The following is a 27,564-nucleotide window of genomic DNA, read 5'->3' on the forward strand; positions in this document are numbered from 1 at the left end:
TAAAGCCAAAACTGTTGATTTTACTATATATGATTTCATGAAGTAATATTAATATATATAGGCCTCTATGACCTCAAGAGCATGTGAATTGCTTTATGTGGACTACTTTCATATTGAGAGCAGCAGAGCCTGGAGACTATCAGACTAGCTGGGAGTGGTTTCCAGATCAACCCACAGATGGTGAGCCTCAGTTTCCTCATTGGCAAAAAGACAACATAGCCTGCCCAAAGACTGGAATCGTATACGTAACACAGACCAGTGCTTGCCACTTGATAAGCTTGGTAATTACCAAGTCTGGAGGCTCCTCTGAAGGCTGTACAGAATGACAGAATCTGCCATTTGGAAGTTGTTACTGTGGAGATAGCATTGGCAAGGTTACAGCTAATTAGGGGAAGCAGTTCATTTCAGCACAGCATGAGTCAAGGAAACAAGACTAGGCTGCTGCAACAATCTAGCAAGAAATGAAGAACCCTGAAGAGGTTGATGGAACCACAAAAGACTGAAATGGTTGGAATGGTAGAGACTTTGATGAACAACGGGCCATTGAAGAAACCATTCACAGAATTCCCAGAGTCTCACTGCCTAAAACAAGAGAGAAAAACTGAATTCCCAAGCCTCAAGCATCAGTATAATCTGAGAATTACTCCCCCTTGAGAAAGCAGTATACTCAGAATTCAGCTGCATAGAAAACAGCAAAAAATAAGAAATGCACAGGATAGATTAGATTAGCTTTTAATTTTTTTAGAGACAGAGCTCTCAAAATGGAGGCATAGACCAGACTGAATGTCTAATGCAGTTCTGAGCATTAAAGAGAAACTGGAGGAAAGATTTCAGTGTTGCAATTAGTGGCAGTTTGATGCAGATGGCTAATGTTTCAAAGGCAGAACCATTTTCTCCTTGATTTGGGTAGAATCGTGAACTCAAATCCCTGGTGCCACATTTGCCATCACAGATTACAGAACTGCCAACACTGGGCCCTTCCTTGGGCTCCTGGGGACTTAATTTCCCTAGGGAGCTGTTGTGCTTATTCAACTTGAAGACCTTATAGGAAGAATCACAGTTATTTCTCTCTGGAGTCTTATGAGAGCAAGCAACATGGAAGTAAATAGTCAGTAAGGAGGACAAGGAGAAGTAAACAAGAATTTAGCCAACTATTGGCTATTTGTGTTAGAAAAGACTTTTGCATATTATAAATATGAGTAGAGCGGTAATGACATGCTATCACTGCGTCTAATAATAATCTACATCGAGATGTGTGCGCTTTATCAGGCTTGCTGCTTCCAACACAAAGGTGCATTTGACTGGACTAATTGTGTGAGACTGTTTCTACAGCAAATATTCAAAACTAAAAATTTAGAGGGAGGCTCAGTTTTGTCAAGTCCCAGTGCTGTGATCTTAGGCATCTTTTTGGTGGGATGTAGTTCAATTCCTCTTATTTGACCTACTGTTACACTGTTCTGTGCTCAAAGTGATTTAATGAAACCACTCTAAAAAATGTTAAGTACTACATACTTCATAAATACAATCTTCAGGAATAACGTCAGCCTGGGCAGGCTCACCAAGTCATAGAAAGCCATTGAAATACTAATGGTGAAAAACTATGGCTTACCATGATTTGATTTGATGCCTAGCACATGCTTTGAAACTCCAATAAGACACCAAAACATTGGCCCTTGCAGAAGGATGGAAAGCAAGGTCTTGCACATGCTAGACAAGAGTTCTCTCTCAGAAGTACACCCAGTTATGTTTTGGGTGTTTTTTGAACATTTTTGAGAAAGTACCTACTGATTCTTCTTCCTCAACCCCCAAAGTTACAGGATAACAAGCATGTCACCTTGCGGAGGTTGAGGTAGGCATAAGCCTCTGGGAAAACTTAAGGTTCATGAGGCTGAATGACTTGGCTATAGTTATGTGAATAGTAAACCACAGCTCAGCCTTTAAACCCTGAAGTCTGTTGCTTCAATAATTGTGTTCAGACCCAAATAATATCCTGGGAAGAGCTCAAGGAGGCACATGGAGGGGTAGAAGGGAATGAACCCACACTAATGGGCAACTATTAGTGTCAGTATCTAGAAACCAGCCCAGTGATTCCATGTGCTCTGTGTAGGTAAGCCCCTTCAGTTCTCATTCACCGTGTAACAGTAAGACAACAAACCCTTAACCAAAAACAGATTAACACGACACTTAAAATGTATTGCAAAATGTACAGCATTTATTCACATACAGACAAAAAGGCACAAATTCTACTAAATAGTTCAACAAAAAAATACAGTTGTCTTCAACTAGTTTTATAAATACTTTCAAAAAGGGGGTAGAAATAAATACAGGATTGGGCCATGTAATATAAAATAGTCATCTCTACATATACTTTGTTTAACTTCTGATTTTAACTCTTCATGCACCTTTTTTTTTTTTTTCAATTTTAGCTGAATGGACACCAAGCTAGGCACATAGTGAAAAATCCTCTGTACAAGGTTACAAATGTAATGACAAGTTTGTCCATTTTAAAATAATTAATATTTGTACACAACACATAAAACCCTTCATTTAAATTTTGTGTTTATAACCTAACAAATGACATTCCAGGCAACTTTACAAAAGTTTAACTAGCCTACATTTTGACATAAATACATTGATCATAATCAAAGTTATTTCTTGGTCAGGATGCACAAGGAAAATCCAAAAGAACAAACAAACAAAAAAGCTCCATACTAATAGAATGCAAGTGGGTAGGTGGGCTGTTGCTGCATATGGCCGCCTCATACAGAGTTCCCAGCATGACATGAAACTAACTTACAAAGCTGTAGTTACACCGTCAGAAACCGTGCTCTATACCATTTGAACTTCAAAGCAGTAATAAAAAGTGGGCTTGTATTTTTTTGTTTTGTTTTTGTAGGGGAATTTTTTTTATTTTTTTATTTTGTTTTGTTTTTTGGTTCAGCAAACTTGGAACACTTGAAAGCTTTTCAACCTAAATGTGGGGGGAAAATAGGTAAGGCATTATTTTTGCACAAAACTAGCATTCCTAATAGTGCAAATGGATCTGGTGCCTCTTAAACTGGTAGGAGGCTATATACTCACTAGATTAATTTAGGTTTTCTTTCTATGGCTTCACAAATTATTCCTCTATAAATTCTATTCTCACCCAGAACTGTTGCTGCAATCCAAAGATAAATAGATAGAGTCCAACCTTTCCCTGGATCCAGCAAAAGGTTTTTGCTCATATGCAAAACATCTAATTTTTAAATTAGTCTACAAGTGAAAGGACAACTTGGACTCCTAAGAACCTTCAAATACCGGTAGCAATAAGCTGATCTGGACAGCAGTCTCAAAAGGAGCTCCACAGCTCAAAAATAGTCAATCTAAAACCTGGGTCATCCTTTCCCCTCCCCTGAATTAGCTACTACAATGTACTTGAGAAGTTAAGACTTGGTTTGAAAATACACATACAATGGGATGCATCAGATCTGTCATTTGATCATCTGATAAAACTTGCATAGCAAGATGGAATTCAATAAGCCTTTTCTGTTGTTTACGATCATCTGGAAGACTTGAAAGCTTCTACAAACTCAAAGCATTGTTCATTAAATATCAGAATGTCCCTGCCACATGGAAACAGATGTATAAATGAATCAGGAATCTGAACATTGATATTAACAAACTAAGGGTAATTAAGAGGAAATGGGGCTTATTCCAAATGCCCTTAATTCTAAATCTCATTGCTATTTCCTTCTCTTAAATTTGATTCACAACTACACTGAATGCCAAAGAAAATAACAGGACTTTAACACTATCCACTTGTCTGAATACATACGCACCACATGAGTGCAAAAAACAGAACATTATACTCAAATTTAATGCTAAATTTATTATTGCTGATAATTTACTAGTTATTGCCATTTGCAATTCAAAAGTCCAAGTTACAAATCAGAGTTTAGAACTCCAACTCCAGAAAACCTATTCAAGGGTACACTGACTTCTTTCCTATATAGTCTTGGTCAATATAAGAGCTTGACGCAACATATTGCCTTTCTATTGTTTTAAAAATATAACCTGTTTTACCTTTTTTCTTTTTTTTTCCTTTTTTTTTTTTTTTTTTTTTTTTTTTTCCTTTTTGCTTAAGGAATCCATTCATGGTGGAAGCCTGGATTCCCCCAATATGCACTAGTGGTCAACTCTGGGGAGTGAAAATCACCAGAGTCTGAAGTTCATCACTTGAACTTGAATAGTCATTGTGTTATTGGAAGCCAGGTGGTCAACTACTGGCAGTAGCCAGGGAAATCCGAATTGGGTTCAAGGAATAGGACCAGCAGTGAGGAAAGAGGAAGGTCAAGAGGACTAGTAACACTTGGTTGGGTCTTGGCCACCCTTTCTCACAGAACTTTCTCCACCCACTCTATATCCACAGCCCACTCAGGGGCTCAGGACAGGCTACACAGGCCCTAAATCTCAATTCAGCAGCTTTGCTCTGCCCCTCCAGCCTTCCATCAATGCCTGTTGTGTAAACTCTTCCCCTGGATGCCACGTGTGCAAGATCCCAGTGTAGCTGAAGTTTCTGAGTCCCGGCTACTCACACCCACAGCCTGGGAGCCAAAATAATGTCAGCTTTTACCATTCCTAGAAAATGAGCTTTGTGGGCTATAAATAGTACATGAAGGCTTCTATAAATAGGATTTATTCATAACACAGAATTCTATCTGATTCTGTACTCGGGGTATCCAAGAGTTTGTGCTTTGGAAAAAAAAAAAACGTGGAGGGCAGTAATGCAAGGTGCCTTTCAAGCCTGGCCCTCTCTAAGTTACTTCATTTTTAGAGTTTATTTCAGGTTCTAATCTTAGTGTCTTGTGGTTACAATCTACCCTTCTGTTTCCTCAACAAGTTGCAAATAACACAAACCTCACAACAATGATTTATAAATGACTCTGGAAAGAAATTCAATCTGAATTGCAAGGAAAAATGTTTGTGTAGCTCAGAAATAATGGGTTTTTGCTTGCCCCCATGCCAGAGCTCTCCTCAGCATGGCCAGCAACAAGCCACGTGCTTTCCACACAGTCTGCTTCATCAAGAGGCCAATATGCTTCTCCTGATGATGTCTGTCCTCCTGCTGATGGTGCTGCTGGCATGGATACATTTCTTCTCTGATGCCTCACTCTCCGAGTCACTCATTTCCACATCGGGGGCATACCCATCGTTCTCACTGTCAGATCTTAACCTGTTCTTTGCCCTTTCCTTGCCTGGAACTCGGCCTAAACCCAGGTGGGGGCAGTCTGATTGCTGGTGGCAGGCCCCCTCAAGGGCTTCTCCTTGCTGCTGTCGTTCCCCCTTCTTTGGAATCCGAAATCCTCCCCAGCTTTTCACTGGGCTGGTAGGTGTTGTAGGCACTTTGACTAGGGAGCCATTGCACTTGGGCACAATCTCCTTCCTCATGCCAGGTGCTGACTGCCCTATTCCAGGGGAGGTGGCAGCTCTTGTGTTGTCCAGATGCCTCTGGGATGAGTCTGTGGACCTGAGAGGCTTGTGACTCTGTTTAAAAGATTTGTCCTTTAAGTCTCCTTTAATGAGATCACAATGAAAACGATTGTCTCTTCTTTTCCCATGGTCTGGTGTCACCACACCGTTTTTCTGTTGTGCTGATGATATGAGACGTGCTTCTGTAAAACTCTTTTCAAAGTTCAGAAATCTTTCTGGGACCCCCAGCCCCCTCCTTCTACCACACAGAGCTGGCTGCTTGAGCAAGGTCTTCCCCTCACTCCCAGGACTATTCTGCAATGGATCTCGCTTATGGGACTTTTTCATCGAATGAACCAAGGAAGTACTACCCATTTGTTTCCTGAAGAATGCAGAATGCCACTTCAAGTCCTCTATCTTGGGAGCATTGGGACCCACAGAAGGACTATTGAACAAAAGCATGTTCTCCAGTGAGGAGGAGCAGGAAGAAGGCACACCTACAAACAGAAAACCACAAGGGAAAAATTACATATGCAAATCTGAAAGAATAAAGTTCTAGACCTGAAGCATCATTACACAAACTTCCCACCTGAGTCATCAGCACTTTGTAAAAAATGTTTTTAAAGACATGATGTGATTCAGAATCTGCTTTCGAGCTAAGCAGTCAGTACACTTCATTTTTTCCAAAACCACTAAAATACAAATTTTCCTGAAACTGTTCAAGGACAAACAAAATGCAAAGAAGATTCCATTCAGAATCTTCCCAAGGGCTGTCACTTCCTCTACCTGCTACATAGCAGCAATTACCATCTACCAGTCACCTTCTACCGCTTTTCCTTTCCGAGACTAACTAGAGCTTCCAAGTTTTTCTCCAAAGGGCCTTAATATATAAATGAATAAAGGTAAGTATTCACAGTAATTCTGGATATGTAATATGACAAAAAGATCATTCATTATATGCAAAATCTATTTGGGTTCAACTTGTTATCCAGGTTAAATGTAAGTTAGCCTTTTATGTAAATCATAGAACATTTTATGAAATATCAATTCTCAAATAGAAACTGACACTTTCTATTTTTTTAAATTATTTATTTCTATTTTATGTGTATGGGTATTTTGCCTGCATGTATGTCTATATACTACATGCCTGTGAAAGCCAGAAGAAGATGTCAGATCTGGAGCTAGAACTGGAGTTTATTATAAGACATTTGGAAGCTGCCATGTGGGTACTGGGAATCAAACCCAGATCCTCTGAAATGCTACAGCTGCCAAGTACTCTTGACCACTGAGTCATCTCTTGAGCCTGATACTTCGTAGTCTATTTCATCCTTGTTCTGTATGTTAGTCATGTCCCACCAAATTTATCTCATACTCTCCTACTCATTAACACTGATCTGAAAACCACTGGTACATTCATAAGGACCATGTTTCTGCAAAAGTATCAAGACCAGCTACAAAAGGCAATTCTCACATTCTGTGTCTCCTGCTAAGGAGAATGAGGTTCAGCTCCAGTGTATCACAGGAGCCCTCACAAGACCTTACTATCCATCAGAAGGCAGGCGCAACAACACAGCTAAGGCAAGTTGTTGGCTTGGAAATGCCCGCATTCTCAAAAGACAATCACTGGAATGAGTCTATTTTTATGCCAACCACGTGTGACATGGGTTTTCTGTTTGTTTTATTGAAATACCATAGCAAGAAACAGAAAGGTGAAGAGGGCCCAATGTTACCTGAACTGTACTTTCTACCTACTGGACTTGGAGCCTTTATCAAAGATAGGTCTGCTATAAGCATCATTTCCACCAAAGATGTTCTTCCTACTTGTTGCCATAATCACAACAATTTGAGTCATGAATTCTAAAGAACACATGTAAAGTCGTGATCATCACCCTTGAATCTGTCTTAATAAGGCGGGATACTTTAAGCATCAAAGTCTATAAATGACAAAGAAAAGCCACCCTAGAAGGCTTCAGCTGCATTTGCTATGGCTATCCCAAAGAAGAGTAAAAGTTGTTTCAACTGACCATACTTGCCATTTAACTAAAACAAAGGGAAGATAAGATTTGTTTCTCCTCTTTTCTGTACTTCTGGTTTTTGTTGATTTCTTTAAGCATGGTCTCATTATGTAGCCTGGTCTGACCTAGAACTCACAATGTAGTCCAGACTGGCTTTGAAATTTTGGCATTCCTTCTACCTCAGCACCAAGAATGCTTAGATCACAGGCATGAAACACTATGCTTAACAGTACCAAGAATTCTGGATGAATCTACATTACAGTGTCATAATCCAAAATATATACTAATCTTGTGAAAAGAGTATAATTTTCAGCCAAATGCAAACCTCAGCCATAATGCAAGTGGCTGCCTGTGAGACCCATTAAAAAATGACTGCTTTCAAGCCACACAAAAATCACCCTTTATGGGTACTCAATCACTGATTCCAAGGCATGTACCAAAAGCAGAACTCTGCAGGGTATACATTAACCATCCCAGGTAACACCAGCTTCCAATGAAAGAATGAAGAGATAGAGGGTAACCTTAAAGGACCTAACCTGTACTGCTTTATCTATGAAACTGTGCTTTGAAAAACTTAATACTCAAAGTTTTGCAACCAAAGTTCAAGTTCCAGATAATGAAAAACACTTGATCACTCTGGAAGGTATTTAATCTTAGCAAGAACACATCTAAGTCAATATTATTAAGAATATCAAAACTTCACCTCAGTCATTTTTGTGTGTTCAGTTAGGCAAATTATATCTAGTCACATGTATCTAATTCTAAGCCAGAGTGGATTTCAACAGTTTCAAACAAAGTATGTGTTGTTTGTATGCCATTATCTAGAGAAAAGACTACAAAATCAGAAAGAGAAGAGTCGACTATGACTCAGCACACAATCAAGTGTCAAGAATATTGTTGCTCTAATTTTAAAGAGCAGTTGAAGGTGGACCCACTCATCCTCTTCCACTGAAGACCAGCCCAAAACCACCTGCCCCTGACTTTATTGAACAAACTCCCAGAGACAGACTTCCTCCATGAAACTCTTATATTACCTACTTCTTGGATTGTCCTCATAAAACACTGATACTAAGAGCACACTTTAGAAGTCATGGTTCTACGCCAGACTAATTAGAGCAAATGAATCCCAGAGTGAAACATTTGCCCAGCATTACACATGGTCCAAGAAATGACACTCTCCAGCAGAGGAAACACACATCCCACATTTTTCTTCCTTTTTAGCTGGCCAGAACAATGTAAACAGAAGACACTAAATAAATGTCCCGCACATTCAGAATTCCATCTACAGCTTTAGAAGTCCACACTAAGTGTTATGAAATGAGTTTATGTGGTGAATAAGTGGTCTTAACATCTATTTACATGGCAGGTTGATGCAAAGGCTAGAGAATGCATACCTTTGTAGCTAACCCCATGTTTATCAAGAGCACTGTGATGCACTCTCACTTTCATTTTAATCTCCTGATAGTTACAAGAAGTTGCTTGAGCTAGGCATTCCCACTTTACATAAGGAAATTGGAGAGAGAGACGTAAGGTTTACAACTTACTTCCGTTTGGTCAGCAGGGATACATTACAGGTCTCAAATCCTATTTAAGGCCAAACTCAGCTTTTTCTCTATAACATAATGCCTTTAATGTTTAAAAATGGTCTTTAAATATGAACAGCAGTGCTAAACTTTCTATGGGACAGATGAAAAGAGCAACTGTTTTCCCTCAATAGCACTGTTAAGGCTACAAACCCCTGCCCTACATTTTGCCCTTCTATGGCTTAATGCATACCTGAAACTCTTTCTTGCTCCAAGAGCTTAGTGTAAAGACTGAAAATCTGTTCCTGGACTTTGCACACAGATCGTTTAATCTTTTCCCTGCGGGTCACCATGTAAGTGAGGTTCCGAACCTAGAATGTAGAGAATAAAGATTCTAAGTGAGCAATACAGCAATTGATATCAGTCCTTTCAGTTTTCCTTTACCTGAGACACACTGGCCCTACTGGGGCCTTAACAGACACGTGAAATCCAAACGCGCTTTAAGCATTTTACCCTACCACTAAAAGGATTCTGGTTGTTTATTCCCTTGGTGTCTACAGCAGCCAGAGTGACACTGGAGGAACAACACAGCATAGAGTTCCACTCTTCCCCACCAGGCTGCAGTGTAGAGACCTCCACTGTTTACTCAAGACTTGCTGTCTTGTGCCCAAGCTCTGCTTACCATCCTACAGTATCGTCCCAGCAATCTTACTGTCAATGGATCTAGCAAGTTCAGAAGCAACCTCCCTGCACACTTTCATCAAGTATCTTCCAGGCTAATGGCACAAGAGGAATCCCCAGCACAAGATTCTCTGGAAGATCAGATGAGCTGCTTGGTCCACTGGGTAAAACTTTGTAAAGCCAGACCAGCAGTGCTGTGTACACCAGAGAGGTATGCAAATGCCTGGGAACTATCCTTGCATCCCCAATCAATCTATGAATCTATGGATCATCAGTTTAAAACTACTTCTAACCTCATTCTAGTTCATTTGTGTAACTGAAAAACCAAATGCTGAGATTCTCCACTCATACAGATCACGTACACATCCACTAATTTGTGGTCAGTAATCTATCTTATTGCCACCTGTCATCAAAACTCAAGAACTAAGTCACAAAACCCCACTGATCCCTTGGTCCTAGTCTCCTGGTAAAAGTAACTGGATTGGCCTGGTGGTGGTATGTGCCTTTAATCCCAGCACTCAGGAAGCAGAGGTAGGTGGTTCTCTGTGAGTTCAAAACTAGCTTGGTCTACAGAGCTAATGCCAAGATAGCAGGGCTACACAGAGAAACCCTGTCTCAAAAAGTGACTAGACTGCATGGGCCAAAAGACAAAAATGTCTGCTGCAGCCCACCACTGGACATTTAAACCTTTCTTCAGGAAGATGCCCATAAAATTTCAACAACCTCAGTGGCAGTGGCAGGCAGGAAAATGACCACATGCTCCAACTATCATCAATGGACCCCTAAAAATACATCTTTTGAGCAGTCTCTTTGTGTCACACTGCAAATTCAAGGTTCACTGACTGCTGTTTCTCTGGCACAAGCCATGCCATTTTGCAAACTGACTTATGCAGACAGCCCCCACCACCAGAGCTCAGTCTTCAGACCTCTCTAAATCCTCACAATCCCAGCTGTGTTCAAGGCAGGTCAGTTTACAAGAGGACAAGACAGGAAGGGAAACACTACCAGACTTTGCTGACCCTAACTGACTATCAGGGTCTTCCAATCTCTACTTCTACATTAATCACTTACATTATTAATACTGTTAAAAAAATAGGCTGATTATAAAATTAAAAAGGAAATCACTCTCTTGTCTAACTTAAATATAGTATCATTGGTCCTAGCCAGGCAAGGAAGTGGGTGTTCTTTAGAGAAAACTTTACCAACATGGGATTAGAAATGACTAACAGGATATTCATTTCTCTTTGGTAAGTAGTATTCCACCCAGATGGGATTATAGGTAGAAGCTTGAAAACAAAGATCAAACCTAAATCCTCATCTCAAATTCAAAACTTGGAACAGTGCACCTAATCTGATTTTTGGAAACATGAAATGGGCATTCTAGTTTATGCTCATATTCAACTCAGATGTATAGCAGATACATCTCAAATTTAATTCATAAAAATAAAAGTAGGAAAGTCAGGAGATCTCAACTTTGGTGGCTTGTATGCCAGGAAATTTACCATAGCCTCTGAGAAAAAGTCCTTTATTTCCAGTGACCTCAGATGAGGAGCTTCTAAATCCATAAAGCAAAAAGACCATGTTTTCCATGGGATGAGTAAGGTCTAATTGATGGCTGGCTAGCCATTATAGAGTTGAGTGTCCCAAAGTAGGAATCTAGTCATGATCTTTGCTCAAAGAACTTGACTTCCCCAATTCACCTTCCCTCAGCTGCCAGCATCAGGAAGCCAAACCCATCTCATCATGTCCCAACACCTCATACCTTCCTCTTAAAGGAAGTTCACAAACAGAAACAATGCTGAAGATTTTGCATTTTTAAGTTTCCAAAATGTTACTGTTAGATCAGGGACTGCATCTTAAGAATAGTATACCAGCCTAACAGCCAGGAATAGTTGCAGTGGGTTTTCTGAACTCTAAGCAATGCTTGCCTTATATGCATTTTGTTCAGGGGACAACCGTGGTCTCAAGTGGGTCTTCAAAAAGTTCCATTCCACTAATTGACAAATGCATAGGACTGTCCCCCCAGAACTTGGCGTCTTTCCAATATAACTACAGAGTGCAGAGGGAAGATGGCGTTATCCAAACTAGTACTTAGTTTCTGAGCTAACATTTATTACATCTTTCTAAGCAGATGCAATAAATCTCCTAATTAGGTGATCAGGAATCCTGTAAGAGTGAAGTGGCGGCCTTGGGAACTTGGACTGCCACTCATCACATCACCATCTTTTCTTTTTAGCACCTCCTGATATCCATCTAGCTTTCTGTTCCAGAATTGGTACCCAGGTGTGCAAGGCCCCGGAGGTGTTTATTTGCCAGAAAGAGCAATTAATGTAATCACTGAGTCACCTGCATTTCTATCGAATGCTACTCACTTGTTAGTTCAGGAATGACCACAGGCCTCGATTCCAGTCACCTGGGTTAACTGGTTCTTGAGTGCCTGTCGTTTACTGATATTGCATAAATAGGCAGATCACTAACTTACTGAGAAAACAAGTTAATTATAACTGTATTTTTTTTCTTTTGTCATGCCTGCCCTGATTAGCCCTTGGCCTGATACACTTGTTTATAATTGCAAAGCACTATACAACTCTCCAGGGCCTGGCATAGACTTCAGCGTTTTCAGACAGCTCTCACAGCAGATGAGGAAAACATAACTTTTCATTATAAATAAACCCTTTTAAACTGACACTGAATTCATTAAAACTTTAGACTTTTTAATAATAAATGTTAAGTAATGCCACCCACACACACATTCAAGCACGCGCGCAAAAATCCTGATTTATTCCCTTATACATCATAGGCATTATTCTACTTAAAAGCAAAATGACGACTCCAAAAAAAGTTCAGAATTTAATTATAAGTGTATGTTAATCTCAGTAACTTAAATACAGAAAAAGAGTTAGTACACCACCAAGCATTTTCTACACTTTTATTCTGTGGTGATTGTGAAACAAAACACAGTCAAAACATGAGACTTCTCATCCTTCACTCCCAAGAACTACCTGACTCCATGCACCCCAATTACAGCAGTTGTAGGGTTAGGATGGTAGCTTCTTACCACAATACCCATTTACCCTGAATCCCTTTCTTGGTAACATACCACAAATGCATGTGGTTCTCTGTACTAACCACTAGGGGGAGGTATGAGAGCCTCACCAACCTGCTCCTGCCTCCCCTTAGCCTGACACCAGCCACCTTACCCAGAATCCTAACATGGTTTAGAAAGGGACATCACCAAAAGCAAGCATTAGATGGTGTACTAAAAGGGCCTCTAATGAGCACTTAAAACTACTTTCATGACCATCCCATCTCTAACAAAGTGGTACAGACCTCTGTGAGAACTTACTGATCCTTTTGGCTAAGTACATCTGCAGTCTATCCCTGCCCTGCCTACACTTTCATTTTAAATCATCTAGGAGTCAGATTCTCTTGCTGAGCAGGTGATGAATTAACTCCTCTCTAATAAGTGAGGGGCTTGAGGGAGATATGCATTAACTGTTGCAGGCCACTTGGGTGCCTCACAGCACAGGCTGCTTCAAGCCAGAACACTTGCATCCCATCTCTGCCACACTAATGAATTTAATAGGTAGCTAGCAGTCAGGGGAGTAGGTGTGAGAGGTGCTGAAGACACATCCCCAATTAGGAAGCCTCAGTCAAAACTACCTAAGGGAGCTGGAGACCCTGGGGAGGACAGTCCACTCCTAATTATTCCTGCAGCAGGAAGACAGGTTCAGATTGGGACTCCAGAGGTAATGGTGAGTGGGGGAGGCACCAAGCAGCAAACAGCTGAGGGAAGAGGCAGCAGCTGAGGCTCCAGGCAGCCAACAGCCACTTCATCAGCTACCAGTAGTGTGATAAATACATATGTCTGTGGATATGTGTGTAGTATACTGAGATTGCTAAGGATGCCACAGACAGACCCAATGCCCCTGTGCACCAGGAATCACACCCACACACACAGACATAACCCGGACAGGGATGCACACACACACAAGCACACACACTGTAGGTATACAACCTCTGTGATGACTTAGCACCTCACTGCCGAGAGTGTCTTCTCTAACAGGTGTGTGTCTAAGTCCAGGCACACACATCAGCACCCGTAGCCTGCTCTGCTCTGCAACAGAGCTGGGAGAGCCTAGAAGCAAAGATGGGCCAGTGGGAGGCAGTGCTTAGCTCTGTCTGATGAGCCCTTCATCAGCCCCTAGGAAATGTCTCCCCAGGTTGAACAAGAAATTCCCCTACTGCTGCCCCCTCCCCCATAAGTCAGATACATCCCAGTTCTCAAAATCAGGCTGTAAACAATGCTGAGTCAACCCTTTGGTCATGTTCCTGGTGCTCAATTCCCTCCAGCTCTCCAACGACGGGAGCAAGGATGGAGGTATGCCCCATCTGATCTTGCAGCACAGTAAAGATTAATGGGAAAGTGTGTAAAGAAAAATAATCACAAAGCAGCTCCTACACTGGCAGTCTTGAACACTGCAGTGAGTTTACCAGCCCATAAATATATTTAACCAACACAACCCCATGCTGTCGTGTGTACAAGAATCTGAGAGTAACAACTGGCTATCATCTCTTGCTCTGGGCAAATGCTTGCCTCTTTACATCTTCTTCTCTAAGTCATTATAAGGTGTCAGTGTCAATCATTACCCTCTCCAGGTCCTGCCGCAGGTGCGTGAACAGCTGCAGCCTCCTAAACAAGACATCCTGCTCCCGCTTGGCTAGATTGTCCTCTTCATCTTTCTTTGGGGTGATGAGGGGCTTATTGAAGTTGACCTTCCTCTTCAACTTCCAGTACTGGTACAGGAAATCCACTACTTCCTCTGGCAGTCGCAGGGCCCTGGCCACATCCAGCAGGTTAACGAAGGTGTAGAACTCATCCTCCAGCTGCTGTAGTTTCTGCTTGCGAACACTCACCCGGTGGGCCTCTTCTCTATTCTGCTCCAAACTGGCAAAGGGCTCCAGAGGGCTCCCAGGAGAACACTCGGGGGCCCCGTTCTCCTGCGCAGACCCCTCACCCAGGCTCTCCTCAGGTTTCCTGTGTGAGCTGTGCTTCGGGCAGTAGGACTTGAACTTGACCTCATCGTTCTCTGCCAAAATGGTCTTCATCTCTAGGCCACGGTCAAAAGCACAGGTCACGTGGAAGGCTGTCCGGCAGTTCTTCACAGAGCACTACAAAGAACACAGAGACTGTCGGGGAGCAGCAGCGAACAAGAGTCCCTAGTGCAGACCACCCCACATGACAACAAAGGCACACTCACTGAAGCAGAGAAGACTGACAAGGATGAAAACGGAAGGCCAGGAATATTGGGGAACAACGCAGATAAAACTTTCACAGGCCAAACTATAGCTTCCCTGATGGGAGATGTCATTCTGTATATGTTTCTCATACTGGTTAATAATAAAGCACTGTTGGCCAATAGGAAAGGAAGATAGGAGGGACTAGGAGATAAGGAGGAAAGAGGAAGTAGTAAGGAGGAGTCAAGATGGAGAGTATGAAGAAAGCAGTATGCCGCCGGCTCCCCGGTAAGAGAAATACATAGATCAGCAGAAATGGGTTAATAATTAAGATAGAGCTAGCCGATAAGAAACTAGTAACTGGCCAACAGGATAATATCAAATACAGAGTCTCAGTGTATTATTTGGGGCTGGCGGCGTGGCGGCGGGTCAAGACCAGCGGCGGGTCAAGACCAGCGGCGGCAGGCGGAAAAATCATACTCTTACACTTCCCCCAGTCATGGCACTACAATCTCAAGGGGTGGGGGGGGTGGAGTGGGGGATTAAGTGGACAACCAGCCCTGTAGGTAAGGATGGCACAACCCTTAAAAGGCATGCACTCCATGTACAGAGTACACTCTGAGGCATTAATCTAGTTCTCAAAGACTTGAGCTCATGGAGTTTTATAAAAACTGGGAACAGGAATCTCCTCAGCATACACATTCCTGGTGGTTTTAAAAGACTGAATCCTTGGTGCAATCCCCAGCTGGGAAAAGGTCGCAACTCAGGTAGGTAAATACAAGCAGGCTTCCTGGAAGCAGCATCCAGGATCACACCAGAGGAAGGCAGAATAACAGACAAGATCCCAGCTCAGGGAGGATGGAGAAAGGCCTCCCTGCTAGTGGAGAATCACCACTGTATCAAGGCTCCCTTCCTGTGGGCCCCAGGGAAGTCAGCACAGAGGCCAAGCCTCATCAAGATGCACTGAACACCCTGCTCCCTCCCTGCCTGCACAGGGCTACAATTTAGTGCCTTTGATCCAGACACAAGCCTCTGGCCAACAGGAGCAAAGTGATTAACTTCTCCCGTCTGATCTCACTGAGCAAATCCCTAGAAAGAGGTACCTCTCGGAGGCTGAAGCCAGTCCCTTAAAAGCAACTGTATTGTGTGAGGCCAACGGATCCCTGGGGCATGGCAGCGGTGCACAGACAACCAAGGATCTTGTGCTCCAGGACAGCTGAAAAGCTTAATTAAACTCATTCAACAGACCCTGCACCACATAACCACAGAGAGTAGAGACTGGAACTGGATTTCCCCCTCGCCATTTCAGTATGAGATACAACTCAGTGCCAGCCACAATTTAATCCTTTACTATAAAAATCCAGCCCCTTTACCACCCCCAATTCAATCCTTTACTATAAAAATCCAGCCCCTTTACCACCCCCAATTCCAACCACCTAAAACATATGCACTAAGATTAATCTCTACATTTATAACTAACTGCAATTACAAGAAACCTGTGAAATCCGTTTTGGTGGCAGAACACACACAGACACACCTGGCCACTATCATGAAAAGACACTACATCTCCCCAGCAGCATGAAGCCAAGTGGGAAGTAAAAGTGGGAACAGATGACTGAGACACAATCTGTGTTTGGCTTAAACTACACTTAACCCAGGCATTCTAACCTTAAAGAGAAATGAGCTGCAGCAGAATATTTATACAGGACTTTGAAAAGGCGCCAAATGGCCTTCCTCTGGGGTTTCCTATTCAGGTTGACTCAGCAAACAGATGTTACAGAAACATAAACCAGAGTCTTCCCAGCTGCAGACATTTCAGAGAGGAATTCTTTTAATAAAAATCTAGTTTGTGAAGATATGAAAAGTCATCAGCCTTCCTTGGCCCCTTCTTCAAATTAATGCTCTGGGAAAAGAGGTCAATGGCAGTAGAAAAGTCATTATATCGCCTCTTCTTGAAAGACAAACAAGGCTCCCATCTGCCTCCCAAGGAAAGACAGTTAAGGAGCAGGGTTGGTATACTAGAAAGAGCAACTAACACAGACACAGAGACAACAAGCAAAGTGTGTGTGTGTGTGTGTGTCACACACATGTACAAACACTCAAATCTTTTTTGACCTCTCCTCTATTCTTTCTGCCCAACCCAAACCTCAGCCAGAGGCATTTATCATTTTAGTTTTCAACAAATTCTACTGATACACCAAATACAAAAACAAACAAAAAAATACCACAACTTTAAGGTCCTGAAGCCAAATCCCCTCAGGTGCCCTATGCCAACCCTGATAGTCCTTTTAGTGTTTTTGGATGCCTTAATACCAGAAGAAACAGTAATAGTGAAAAATAAAACCACTTTGGACTTGTTTAAAAACAGGAAAATAATATAATACCACCCATCAGTGATTGGGGCACCTTACTCAAAGAACCATTAATCAACAAAAATATAACATATTCTGGCAAATGAAGTAATACATTTAAAGCCAGGACCATACTTGTCAAGGTCATGTCTGTCCCTGTCATATTCCCTACATTGAAAGAAGCTGCCAAAATAGTGTTTCCTCCCCACCCCCCAGATTTCAAGAGAGAGACAAGAGACAGACACAATACCTGATATATATGATGGGCCCATCCCAAAGGAGACAGATCTGACCTTTAAAATTTCAGTCAGACACAGCATACCAGGGCTCAAATCATAATCGACTAGTTATCATCAATGAGTTCCAGAAATCCAGAGCAACACCATTTTATCCTGAATTCTGCCTACCTCATGTCTGCACTTACCTACCTGTACCTGAACATGCCAATGCAATTAGCATTTGTACATGCAGGCTGGCTCTCAGTATATTCAGAGACTCATACAAAGAGCACCCAGGGCAGCAGCTTGCTCCAGCCCTTTCCCCAACCAGTGCTCCAAACCAGTGCTCCAACCAGTGTAAAAAGCTCAAGTCTGCCTAACACCTCAGCTACTGGCATCCCCAGGAAGCAGGCCAGAGGACTTCTAGGTCTGTGTGGTGTCATATGACAAGTAGGAAGGTAGGCAATTCTTGAGTGCCACAGCCAAGGAGTGTCTTAGACTCAGGTTTTTACCAGGAATGTCTACTTATGGAAAGAAGTGGACATAGGCTTAGGGCAGGCAAACTGAATGGCCTCCACACCCAGGTGGGTTTCCAGAAAAGCTCCCATCTCCTAACCAACTGATGATGTGCAAAGGCCGCCCCTCCCCACATCCTGTTCCCTACCACACAGTGCAGGAAAACAAAACCACTCTTACGGAGCTGTTACCTGTATGGAAGCCCCAAACTTCTCATTGCAGAGGCTGCACACGAGTGCCCACCGACTGCTGGGGATGTGAGACACCTTCGTGATGGGCTCCATCTTCTCAGGGCTGCCAATGCTTACCTAGAGATCCAAAACACAGTTCATCAGACTCCTAACACAGACCTGAGGGCCCAGCTCTGAATTAGCAGCAGGAGAGCCCAGAGCTCAACCCCAAATGACACTAGCATGCCAGTCTATAAAAACTCATCTAGGAGTCCCACTTCTTTCTAGTGTCTGATGGCAAATACGCCTGTCTTAATTAAAACAGTGTACCAAATCTCTAGATTGACAAGAATTTGTCAAGACTAAAAAACCCCATCCCCATCATAAATATATTTAAATCATGAAGTGAGCAAACAGATAAACTATACTTAACAGTATTCCATCAGATCATGTAACCATATTAAAAGTAAAAATCTATCAAGACAAATATGGAATTGTTCAGCCTGAATTGCAAACAGGTTAATATTGAACCAGTGACACCTCAATGTAAATCATACCTACAGAATTTTCCTCTTGTGAGGGGGAAAAAAAAAAAAAAACACCAAATCACACACCAAAAATACTGGAATTTGAATCACAAATGATATTCTCATCAGAAGCCATGCAAATTAAATTAGTTAAGGTTTGGGACTGGAAATAAATTAGACCAGACCTGAAATTAACAAGGCTGAGGCTGAGTAAGAATTTAAATAAAACTCACAGATGTGTGGTCCAGAGCCCTGAGGTACTGCATATGTAGTATGCCACACACAGATTGGCAGGGGCAGTACCATGGCCACCCTCAGGACATAGCCATGAAGGTGTCAGGCCTGGCTCTGTGAGTGATATCAACAATGTTAGGGTTCCCAAAAAAGTACTGGTGGGGTAATGTGTGGACATGACTAAACTGTAGCCCAAGCCACTGCTGCCTGTAGGTAACCTTTCTACAGACCCGCATGCGATGATGAGGGGGCAGGTGCTAAGGACCAGTGTGGATCCAGCAGTTCTATTGCCTATGAATCACTCCCACCCACCCCAACTCCACCTAAAACCAGCATCATCTCCACGAAGATGCTCTTAGGAACAGGGCTTACCTCAGGGATCCACAGGGCACAGCTGACATGGACCCACTTGGTTCCGCTGCGAGTGGGCTTCATAGCTCCACCTTTCTTGGGACATAGCAAACATTTTGGCTGAACCCCCAGGGCACATGTCCGGCATAGCCAACTGCCCTCTGGCACCTTGAGGATTCCATAGCAAGCCTATAAGGCCATAACACATCACCAGAGAAAGGAAAGAGAAAAGTTACATTTCCTATTTGATTTTTGTCTACTGTTTACTGTTTATTTGTGTGTTTGTGTCTTTTGCCTATATATACACCTGTGCACCACATTTTTGCAGTGCCTGCAGAGGCCAGAAGAGGGTACTGGATCCCCTGGAACTGGAGTTATAGCCAGCTGTAAGCTGTCAAAGTGGGTTCTAAGAATCAAACCTTTGTTTTCTGGAAGAGCAGTCAGTGCTCTTATGGCTGAGAGTTCTCCCCATCCCCTATTAACTAACTTAAAAACCACACAGAAAGATTTCCACAGAACCACCAAAGCAGACATGCACATATTCACCTAACTGTGATCCCAAGCCCTAAGGAAATATGCCAGTCCTCCTCCAAGCACCATGTGCCTGAGCTCCAAACAGCATGCTCACTGAACACAGGTAGTTCCAAACACTAGAGAAGGGAAAATTGTAAAGTAATGGTGCTGCAGTGTTACAGAAGAGTTATCAATGGAAAGTTCTCAGCCACTGGCAGCATGCTCCAACCTCGCTAAAGACTGAGAGTACCAGACCTCGCTAACTTCATGAGGGGTGGGGGAGGGGGACCCACACAAACACAGTGGTTGAGAAACTACGTGAGGACCTCTGCTGCCCAAGCTGGACATATTCCACCAACTGGAGTCCAGCACTGTCCATGTGAACAAACAAGACACTTCAAAATGAGAATTTGGCTTCTTTAGCTGATGTTTAAAACAAAGCCTGTTTTGCACAAGTCGGCAAAATTACACAAGACAGCACAAACTGCAAAAATCAAGGCTTTTACAACTAAAGTCATTATGCTGGTTTGAAGAAAGGAAAAGCAAATGTTTCAATAAGCACAGTGAAGAAACAAAACCACAATGGTACTAAGAGTGCATTCAGAGAGCCCTTTAAAACCCAAACTGTTCACAACTTTATCCTTAGATGAACTGGAAGTCAGGAAGTCAAGTCACAGGAATATGGCTCTACTTCTCCAGACAGAAAAAGCACAACCACCATGAAATCTGAATGCCCAGGACACAAGAAAAAAACCACAGGGAAGAGCTGAACACAGCAGAGGAACACTAACACTGGGGCCCTGAGAGCTCTGCTAACACCATGAAAAAGCCGCTGTCAACAGTATACTGGAAAAAAAGAGATTTTGTTAGCAGATCTAAACAGTACTATGAAGACTTCAAACACTAAGGTTCTGCATCAGGCATTCTAGAGTTGCCTTTGAAAAAAGAATTTCCTTTACTGGAAAGGCATATCTACACTAATTAAGTATGCCTTAAAGACAAATCATGAAGGATTTCACCAAAAGAGAAATGAAGTGAACATTAAGTGTGTCAAGAGCAGAAGAAACCGAAGCCTGAGTACCAGAGCCAACTCTGCCACCTACAAGCTAAGGCACTGGCAGACAGCCTGACATCAACTTTCACTTCTAAAGCACAAAGCACAGCTAGATTCCAAGCAGAAATCTTGTTAACAGAGCAAATGTCAGAGGACCACAGGGCCATTCAGGTAAATGACAAGCACCAGTAACAACGGTTGTCACATGGCTTCCCATCCTAACATACCACCACCACAGGGACTCCAAAGTCCATCACCAAAGACACTCTTTGCACCATCTGAAAGTCCAGAGAGATATAAAATGGACTCCAGCAAAACATTATGGTCTCAAGACTCCTGTCAAAACAAGCTGAGGCAAGGCCACAGCTGATGTGGTGTTCAGTTTTGTAAAGCCCTAGTCCCAGATCTGATGTACTCTTCTGACCTCTGTGGGCACCAGGAACAATGTGGTACACAGACATACACATGCAAGTAAAATATCCATACACATAAAATGAAACAAAGTCTAAAATAAAAATAAAAGGGATGCCTGACACTCCTTCAATATCTAAGTTTATATAAACACACATATTAATGCCATGGATTATCCTAAATCCCCAAAAGATAGGCTCAAGTCCCCACCACCACCTGAAAAGTGACCATTAGGAAGAGTCACTGGACATACTATTACTTGGAATGAGATCACACTATTGTGGGCAGGAACCTAACCCAACAGGACTAGGGAATATATAAGAAAATAACCCTGTGAAGACAGGCACACAGAGAAACAGCTTGAGTACTAAAGGTAGCTACAAGCCAAGAACATCAAGGGCTGACAAGGGAGAACAAAACGGCATGTTCCTGAGATAGTTTCCACTGTTTTCAGTCACCCCACTTATAGTTCTTAGGAAACTAATGAAGAGTTTAACCCCTTTTCATGGATTTGTTTTTCAGTGTTCCCACTTGGATCCTAGTGCCTTCAAGTTGTAAAGGTAGAGACCTATCCCCTGGGATTGGGGTCGGCAATGGGACATTCCTAAACCACAGCTCTGAGTATAGTGCCCCATTTGGAAGCATCCTGGGCTCCAGAAAGCACAGGATAGCTGATAGGCTCACCCCAGAACCCTAGGTAACTTCTTCCTGTGCTTTGCTGCCCCCACTTACCTGATGCACACAGATGTTACACTTGTCACAGAATACCATCTCGTTGCCATCCTCGCCATCAGGTGACTGGCAGACATCACAGACAACATCTTCATCGTATTCAATCCCCAAGCCCTCTTCTGTCTCTATGGCATGATTCATATTATCATAGCATCGTTGTTCAAATTCCTCCAAGACCCTTTCCATGGTATACTCATCTAGCTCAGGCATCCCTGAAGGAAAACACACAGACACTAGACTAAGTGCACATTAATAATTACTATAATGAAACAACATTGGTGTGTTTAAACTCCTAAATAAAACATAAATAAAAGAAAATCTCAGTGCCAGAAAAATTTCCATCAAGTGATTCAGACCAACCCACAGATAAACACCTCCATTCCAGAGTGTTCCTTATGAAAGATGCCATAAAGAAGCAAGCCCTCCCGACCATCTCAGAGGCAGGCTAGGATATAAATACACACACTGTTAGATGTACCATTGTTGCTACAGCACTAATTTAACTTAGAAAGCTAGGACCACATATTATGATGTTTGGGTTTTGTTGTTCCAGTTTTGGGGTTTTTATTTTGTCTTGTTTTTAATTTTCTTTCTTGCTGCTTAAAACAGTGCCCTGAAGCAGATTTCACAGCAAACATCCAAATGTCTTTAACTGGCTTATCGCTCTCTACTCCAAATCCACCAAGCGAAAGGCATAATCAGATCCATGAAAGGCAAACAGGAGAAAATGTCTGGAGCAAAGAAGTCAGTTCACTATGAGTCAAATAAAATACAACACACTTCTACAAGAACTATCAAAAATAACTTGAGGGCGCTCAGTGGTCAAGAGCAGCTAATGCTACTGCAAAGGACCTGAGCTAGACTGCCAACACCTGTGTCAGGTGGCACACAACTGTAATTGCCTGTCTGTAACTCCAGATCCAAGAGATCTGAAACCCTCTTCTGACCCTGGCACCTGCACAAACCCACACAGACACATACATGCAATTAAAATAAAGCCTTGCAAAAAGAATAAAAAAAAAAAAAAAAAAAAAAAAAAAAAACCATAAAAGTGGCTATTGTGGCCTTAGTGGTGAGAAAAGAGCTATTTTCTTCCATTTGCAGATGTTCTCCAAATTGCCTATAATGAAACTATTTGTAAAGAAAGGAGTTCTTTAAAGAAATCCTCAAGAGTCAGGCGTGGAGCTTATGCCTGAATACAAGAACTCAACAATCATGAGTCTCAGGCCAATGTGAGCTGTATTATGAGACATGGAAAGGGGTGGGGACATGTTACAAGCTGTTTCCCCACCAGCCTGGTCCCACAGCTGCACCAGCCCCAAATAACACGCAGAAACACTGTATTAGATATAAAGCTATTGGCCTGTTATTAGCATTTCTTATTGGCTAGCTCTGTCTTAAATAGTAACCCATTTCTATCAATCTAAGTATTTCCACATGGTCTTATCTTACCGGAGAGAGGCTCTGCTCTCTTGGTCCTACATGTTAAATCCTTCTACCTCTCCTCTTCCCCAATCCTTCTTGTCTCCTAGTCCCGCCTACCTTGCTTTCCTATTGGCCAACAGTGCTTTATTCATTAACCAATAAGAGAAACATTTACAGAATGACATCTCCCATGGGGAACAAACTTAAAGATGGGTGAAATATAATTTGAGCCTATAATTTATATGCGTTATTATAAAAATTAAAACCATCACATTTTCAAGTGTTAAAATTCTGTAGATGAGCTGGAAAGGTGGAAGATGAGCAGGAAATCAGCTGTTCTTTCAGAGAACCTAAGTTCGGCACCAGCATCAATATCGATGGAGGGCAGTTCACAAACACCAGCAATCCCACTTCAGGGATCCAATCCCCTTTTCTGAACCCCTAAGAAGCACCCACATGAACCCATACCATGTGCACACAATCAGATAAATCTCTTCTTTAAGGGAAAAAACATGCTGAGGATGTATCGTGGTAAGCACTGCACACATTTGGGAAGCAACTGATTAAAATTATGAAATGTTTTCACGGGGCACTTTTCAGCCAGTGCCACCTAACTTGGCTTTGCCTTCTAATGAACCTTTACCATAAAAAGGTCAGTAGCAGCTGGAACAAACATCTTTAAACTGATGTTCAATCTATATCAAAGGACATGATTTATTCTGCCAAATTAGTTCATCTTACCTAATGCCCTAGCCAGGTGAATTATGATTTAAACCACTGCAAAGCCAGCCTTTCAGCTAAGTCTTTGAATAGGACCCTGGACTGGATGGACACCTACAGATGGGCAAATGCTTCACACTATCTTTAGCAGTTTTAGACAGACAGTGTAAAGCACCAGGCCGGCTCAAAAGACAGAACTGCATCTTCTACATCAGCATAATATAGCACTCAGATATTTAAACCACACATAACATACCACTCAGATATATAAACCACACATAACAAACCAGTGCCCAGAGCCTTCTAAACAGATTCTAAAATGACCTGGGGCTTGTTACTGTTCTGACCATCAATAAGCAGGAAGCAAGAGCAGGAACATCTACTTAGTCAACACATCTAAGTAACTAACCAGTAGGAAATACCAACATTCCCAGCTCAACAACAAGCTGCTATCAGAGTCTGGGCTGAGGTAGGCTCCATAGGAACACAAACTTCAAACAGCCCTTGCTTGCCCATCCAGCCTTGGCAGCCAAACACACAGGACTCTTTCCTATGGAGTACAAATAGCCCACGCCATCACTTCCCGACCCTGCTTCTATAACACTAATGTAGTCTTCCACACTGAGTCCAGTGTGTCATAGCCACATTGAACACAAACATTCCAAACAATTGTGGGAAAGGAAGGCTGGAATGTGAGGAGACCTATGTCCCATCCTAGCCTCGACACCATGAAACACAGGTAAGCAGTCGGAACTGTCATCTAGTGTCACCTCACTCAAACAAAATCAACAGTGCAAAGAAGTAAAATCAAGAGGGTTAGGAGCAGGCTTTATAAGGCTTACTCTGAGAAACAGCAGGCTGCAGATGGGGGAGAGGGGGTGGCATTGTATCACAACAGTAAAGTGTGGGTGGGGTACTGGACCAGAGCGTGACAGGAATCCAGTCACTACAGCCAAAACAAGCCGGGCTTCCACCCATGGAACCATCCCACACAAGCCCACCACTGCTCTAGGAGCCCCAAGTGGGCTGTGCATCTCATCATATGTGCCAAAGCCAGATAATATGGTCTCCGAACAGCTGGGATTCTGAGATGAGGAAAACAGCTGTGATTGGGTGGGCTTCAACCTCTCACAGAACCACTACGGACAGAAACAGCTCTTTCTTCAAGGTGAACTAGGTAATAACACACTCTCACCCATCTCCTTAAATTCTTCATTGGTTAGTTCCAGCCACGCAGCATCCATATCGTTGAGGTCATAGCGACATACACTATCCGCCAGCGTCCGGATATCAACGTAGCCCAACTCTGGAGGCTCAGAGCCAGATGATGCGATGTACTTCTTGGGCCTGATGAACATGAGAGACTTCTCTTCAGACACAACCCTGGTTAACAAGAAAACAAGTAGCCAGATTACCCTTTCTGCCATGTGCAAGAAAGTTTCAAAGCCCAGATACAACTTCCTCCTCCAATCCTCAAGTCCAGACCACCCCTACACTCATAAAGACTATGGGCTTAAAGCCTAAATATCACAACACCCCCAGTTAGAAATCTTTAAATGCCCCAGAAGCAGATGCTACAGTCTTCAAAAGCTTCTCTTCCTAGCACACGACCCTAACCTACCACCACCCATGCCTCCAAATCCCTCATTTCCATACTTGGTTTCTAATTCCCTTCCCGTTAATCAGGTGTGCTCATTTCCCTGGAAGTTGTTAGAACCAGACAAGCCTTACTAAGCAGAGTTCTTGGGAACAGAAACGACAAGAACAGCGACAAGCTAGTTGTGCACAGCGCATGCTGCAGACCACAGAAGGCAGTTCTCAATTATCACCTTCCAAAAAGACTGAGCAAAACAGTAGGCTGTTGCCATTACCAAGAATTCCAAGAGCCAGAGCCCATACTCCATTCTATCCTACACAATTCTACTACCATTCTCTCACAAACTGTTAACACCTGGAAAAGGGCTTTCCAACTTCACAGCCAAACTAAGGGACAGTGCAAAAAATGAAAGAGCAGCTCCAGGTAGAAGCCAAGGGCTCTCAGCCCTTTCCAGGCTCTGAGGTCATGGTGCTTCCAGGTCTGTTGTCCACCATGTGTACTCACACCAAAACAGGGTGCCCAGAGTGTACAGGTTTCAACATCCTGAAACGGACAGGACTTAACTATGTGAGAGAGATGGGCAACCTGAAGGGATTTATTTCCCCTACTTGAGCAAGAGTAGGTGTCAAGTGAAGAGCTCCAGTCTACCATGCATTTCCATCCTGAGTCAGCACTATACAGAACCATCCAGCACAGGCTTCCTAGACTCACAGCCTCCTGGTGGTGCTCAAAGGGGACTGACTACATGTACCCTGCATTCCATGAGCCCTGTTTCAAAGGACAAGACCCACATCTAAATAAAGGTGACTCCCGGTGACTGCCTATGCCCGCCCACCTAGCCTCAGTGGACTACAATACAATTTGAGCATCCACCAGCTCTCCACACTCCTCAGAGATCCCAAAATGATGGCAATCAAATCAATCAAGTGTGTAGGGAGACATGGACTGAGGGCCAAGAAGGATTTTAGTTCATACTCGTCCATGGTAAAAAGAGGCTATTTCACACAGCAAGGAGCCAGCAGATACTAAGGCAGCAAAGCCAGATGCCAGCAGAGCTACTGGACACTCCATCCTCTCAGAGGACACACTACACCAAAAGAGTAATAGTGGGAATAAAGTACCAACACACCACAGCCCTCCTCAGAGGGACATCAAGGAAGACATGCTGTGAGGTGAGTGGTATGGCAGGAAATCAAAAGAAAGCACCAGCATCCAGAGCCTGTCTATAGCAGAACTAGTCAAAAAATGCCTCATCTAAGCCGCTGTCATCCCTGTCATCTCCTAAAATACAATCAGCCACTGCGGGCCTGGGAAGCACCAACCCACCAAGCCACTCTGAGTCATATGGAAAGCAGAGAGAGCAATGGCCCTAGCCAGCTATTCCCTAAAATGCCTCGGGACTTCTATTTCTATTCTCCAGTTAGGGAACAGTACTTCCAGTCAAGTTGAGAAGCCCACTACCCTCTGGCTCGCCACCCTCAGGGCTTGTACTCTGCCTACCACACTTGTCAAGCCTCATGGCATGGCACTGCTAACTCAAGAACTCCTGTCTCAGCCTCCTGGCTTGCCAGGAGAAAAAAGCAGCGGTGGACAGAGAAGCATGTGTCTCCTCGGGGTATCTCTACCTGGCCACAGGCTGCGGGATGGACCCTGGGCTCACGGGCACCTGGACTCCTTTCTCCCATTCCTGTCTCCAGGGATCTGCCAGCACGTAGTACTCATCAGGGTTCAGTTGATAGGAGTCATGCAACTTCATGGCAGTGATCAGGTCAGTTCTAAACACCTGAAATAGGAAAGGGACACTGATATTTGATGTATGCACTCATTTCAGAGCACTGGC

The 27,564-nt window shown here is 42.9% G+C and overlaps 2 protein-coding genes across 8 annotated transcripts in view; one reads left to right on the forward strand and one right to left on the reverse strand.

Annotated features, from left to right (window-relative positions):
• The window catches only part of Sclt1 (sodium channel and clathrin linker 1), a 129,581-nt gene extending 125,318 nt beyond the window's left edge, over nucleotides 1–4,263 (forward strand). Inside the window, exon 22 of one of the 2 annotated variants that reach the window (XM_051185673.1) lies at nucleotides 4,124–4,263. In XM_051185673.1, the coding sequence (XP_051041630.1) occupies nucleotides 4,124–4,168 (45 nt within the window). In that variant the 3' untranslated portion in view covers nucleotides 4,169–4,263. The remainder of the gene's footprint in view (nucleotides 1–4,123) is intronic. The other variant, XM_051185676.1, reaches the window with a different exon arrangement.
• Nucleotides 2,191–27,564, reverse strand: part of Jade1 (jade family PHD finger 1) — a 60,946-nt gene continuing 35,572 nt past the window's right edge. For 5 of the 6 annotated variants that reach the window (XM_051185668.1, XM_051185670.1, XM_051185667.1 and 2 more), the window contains exons 4-11: nucleotides 27,350–27,507; nucleotides 25,323–25,510; nucleotides 21,983–22,194; nucleotides 19,294–19,461; nucleotides 18,182–18,298; nucleotides 14,318–14,839; nucleotides 9,240–9,357; nucleotides 2,191–5,945 (exon numbers count right to left, since the gene is read on the reverse strand). In XM_051185668.1, the coding sequence (XP_051041625.1) occupies nucleotides 5,062–5,945; nucleotides 9,240–9,357; nucleotides 14,318–14,839; nucleotides 18,182–18,298; nucleotides 19,294–19,461; nucleotides 21,983–22,194; nucleotides 25,323–25,510; nucleotides 27,350–27,507 (2,367 nt within the window). In that variant the 3' untranslated portion in view covers nucleotides 2,191–5,061. The remainder of the gene's footprint in view (nucleotides 5,946–9,239; nucleotides 9,358–14,317; nucleotides 14,840–18,181; nucleotides 18,299–19,293; nucleotides 19,462–21,982; nucleotides 22,195–25,322; nucleotides 25,511–27,349; nucleotides 27,508–27,564) is intronic. The other variant, XM_051185665.1, reaches the window with a different exon arrangement.

Source organism: Phodopus roborovskii, unplaced genomic scaffold (assembly GCF_943737965.1).
Source record: "Phodopus roborovskii unplaced genomic scaffold, PHOROB, whole genome shotgun sequence".
NCBI classification, from domain to species: Eukaryota; Metazoa; Chordata; class Mammalia; order Rodentia; family Cricetidae; genus Phodopus; species Phodopus roborovskii.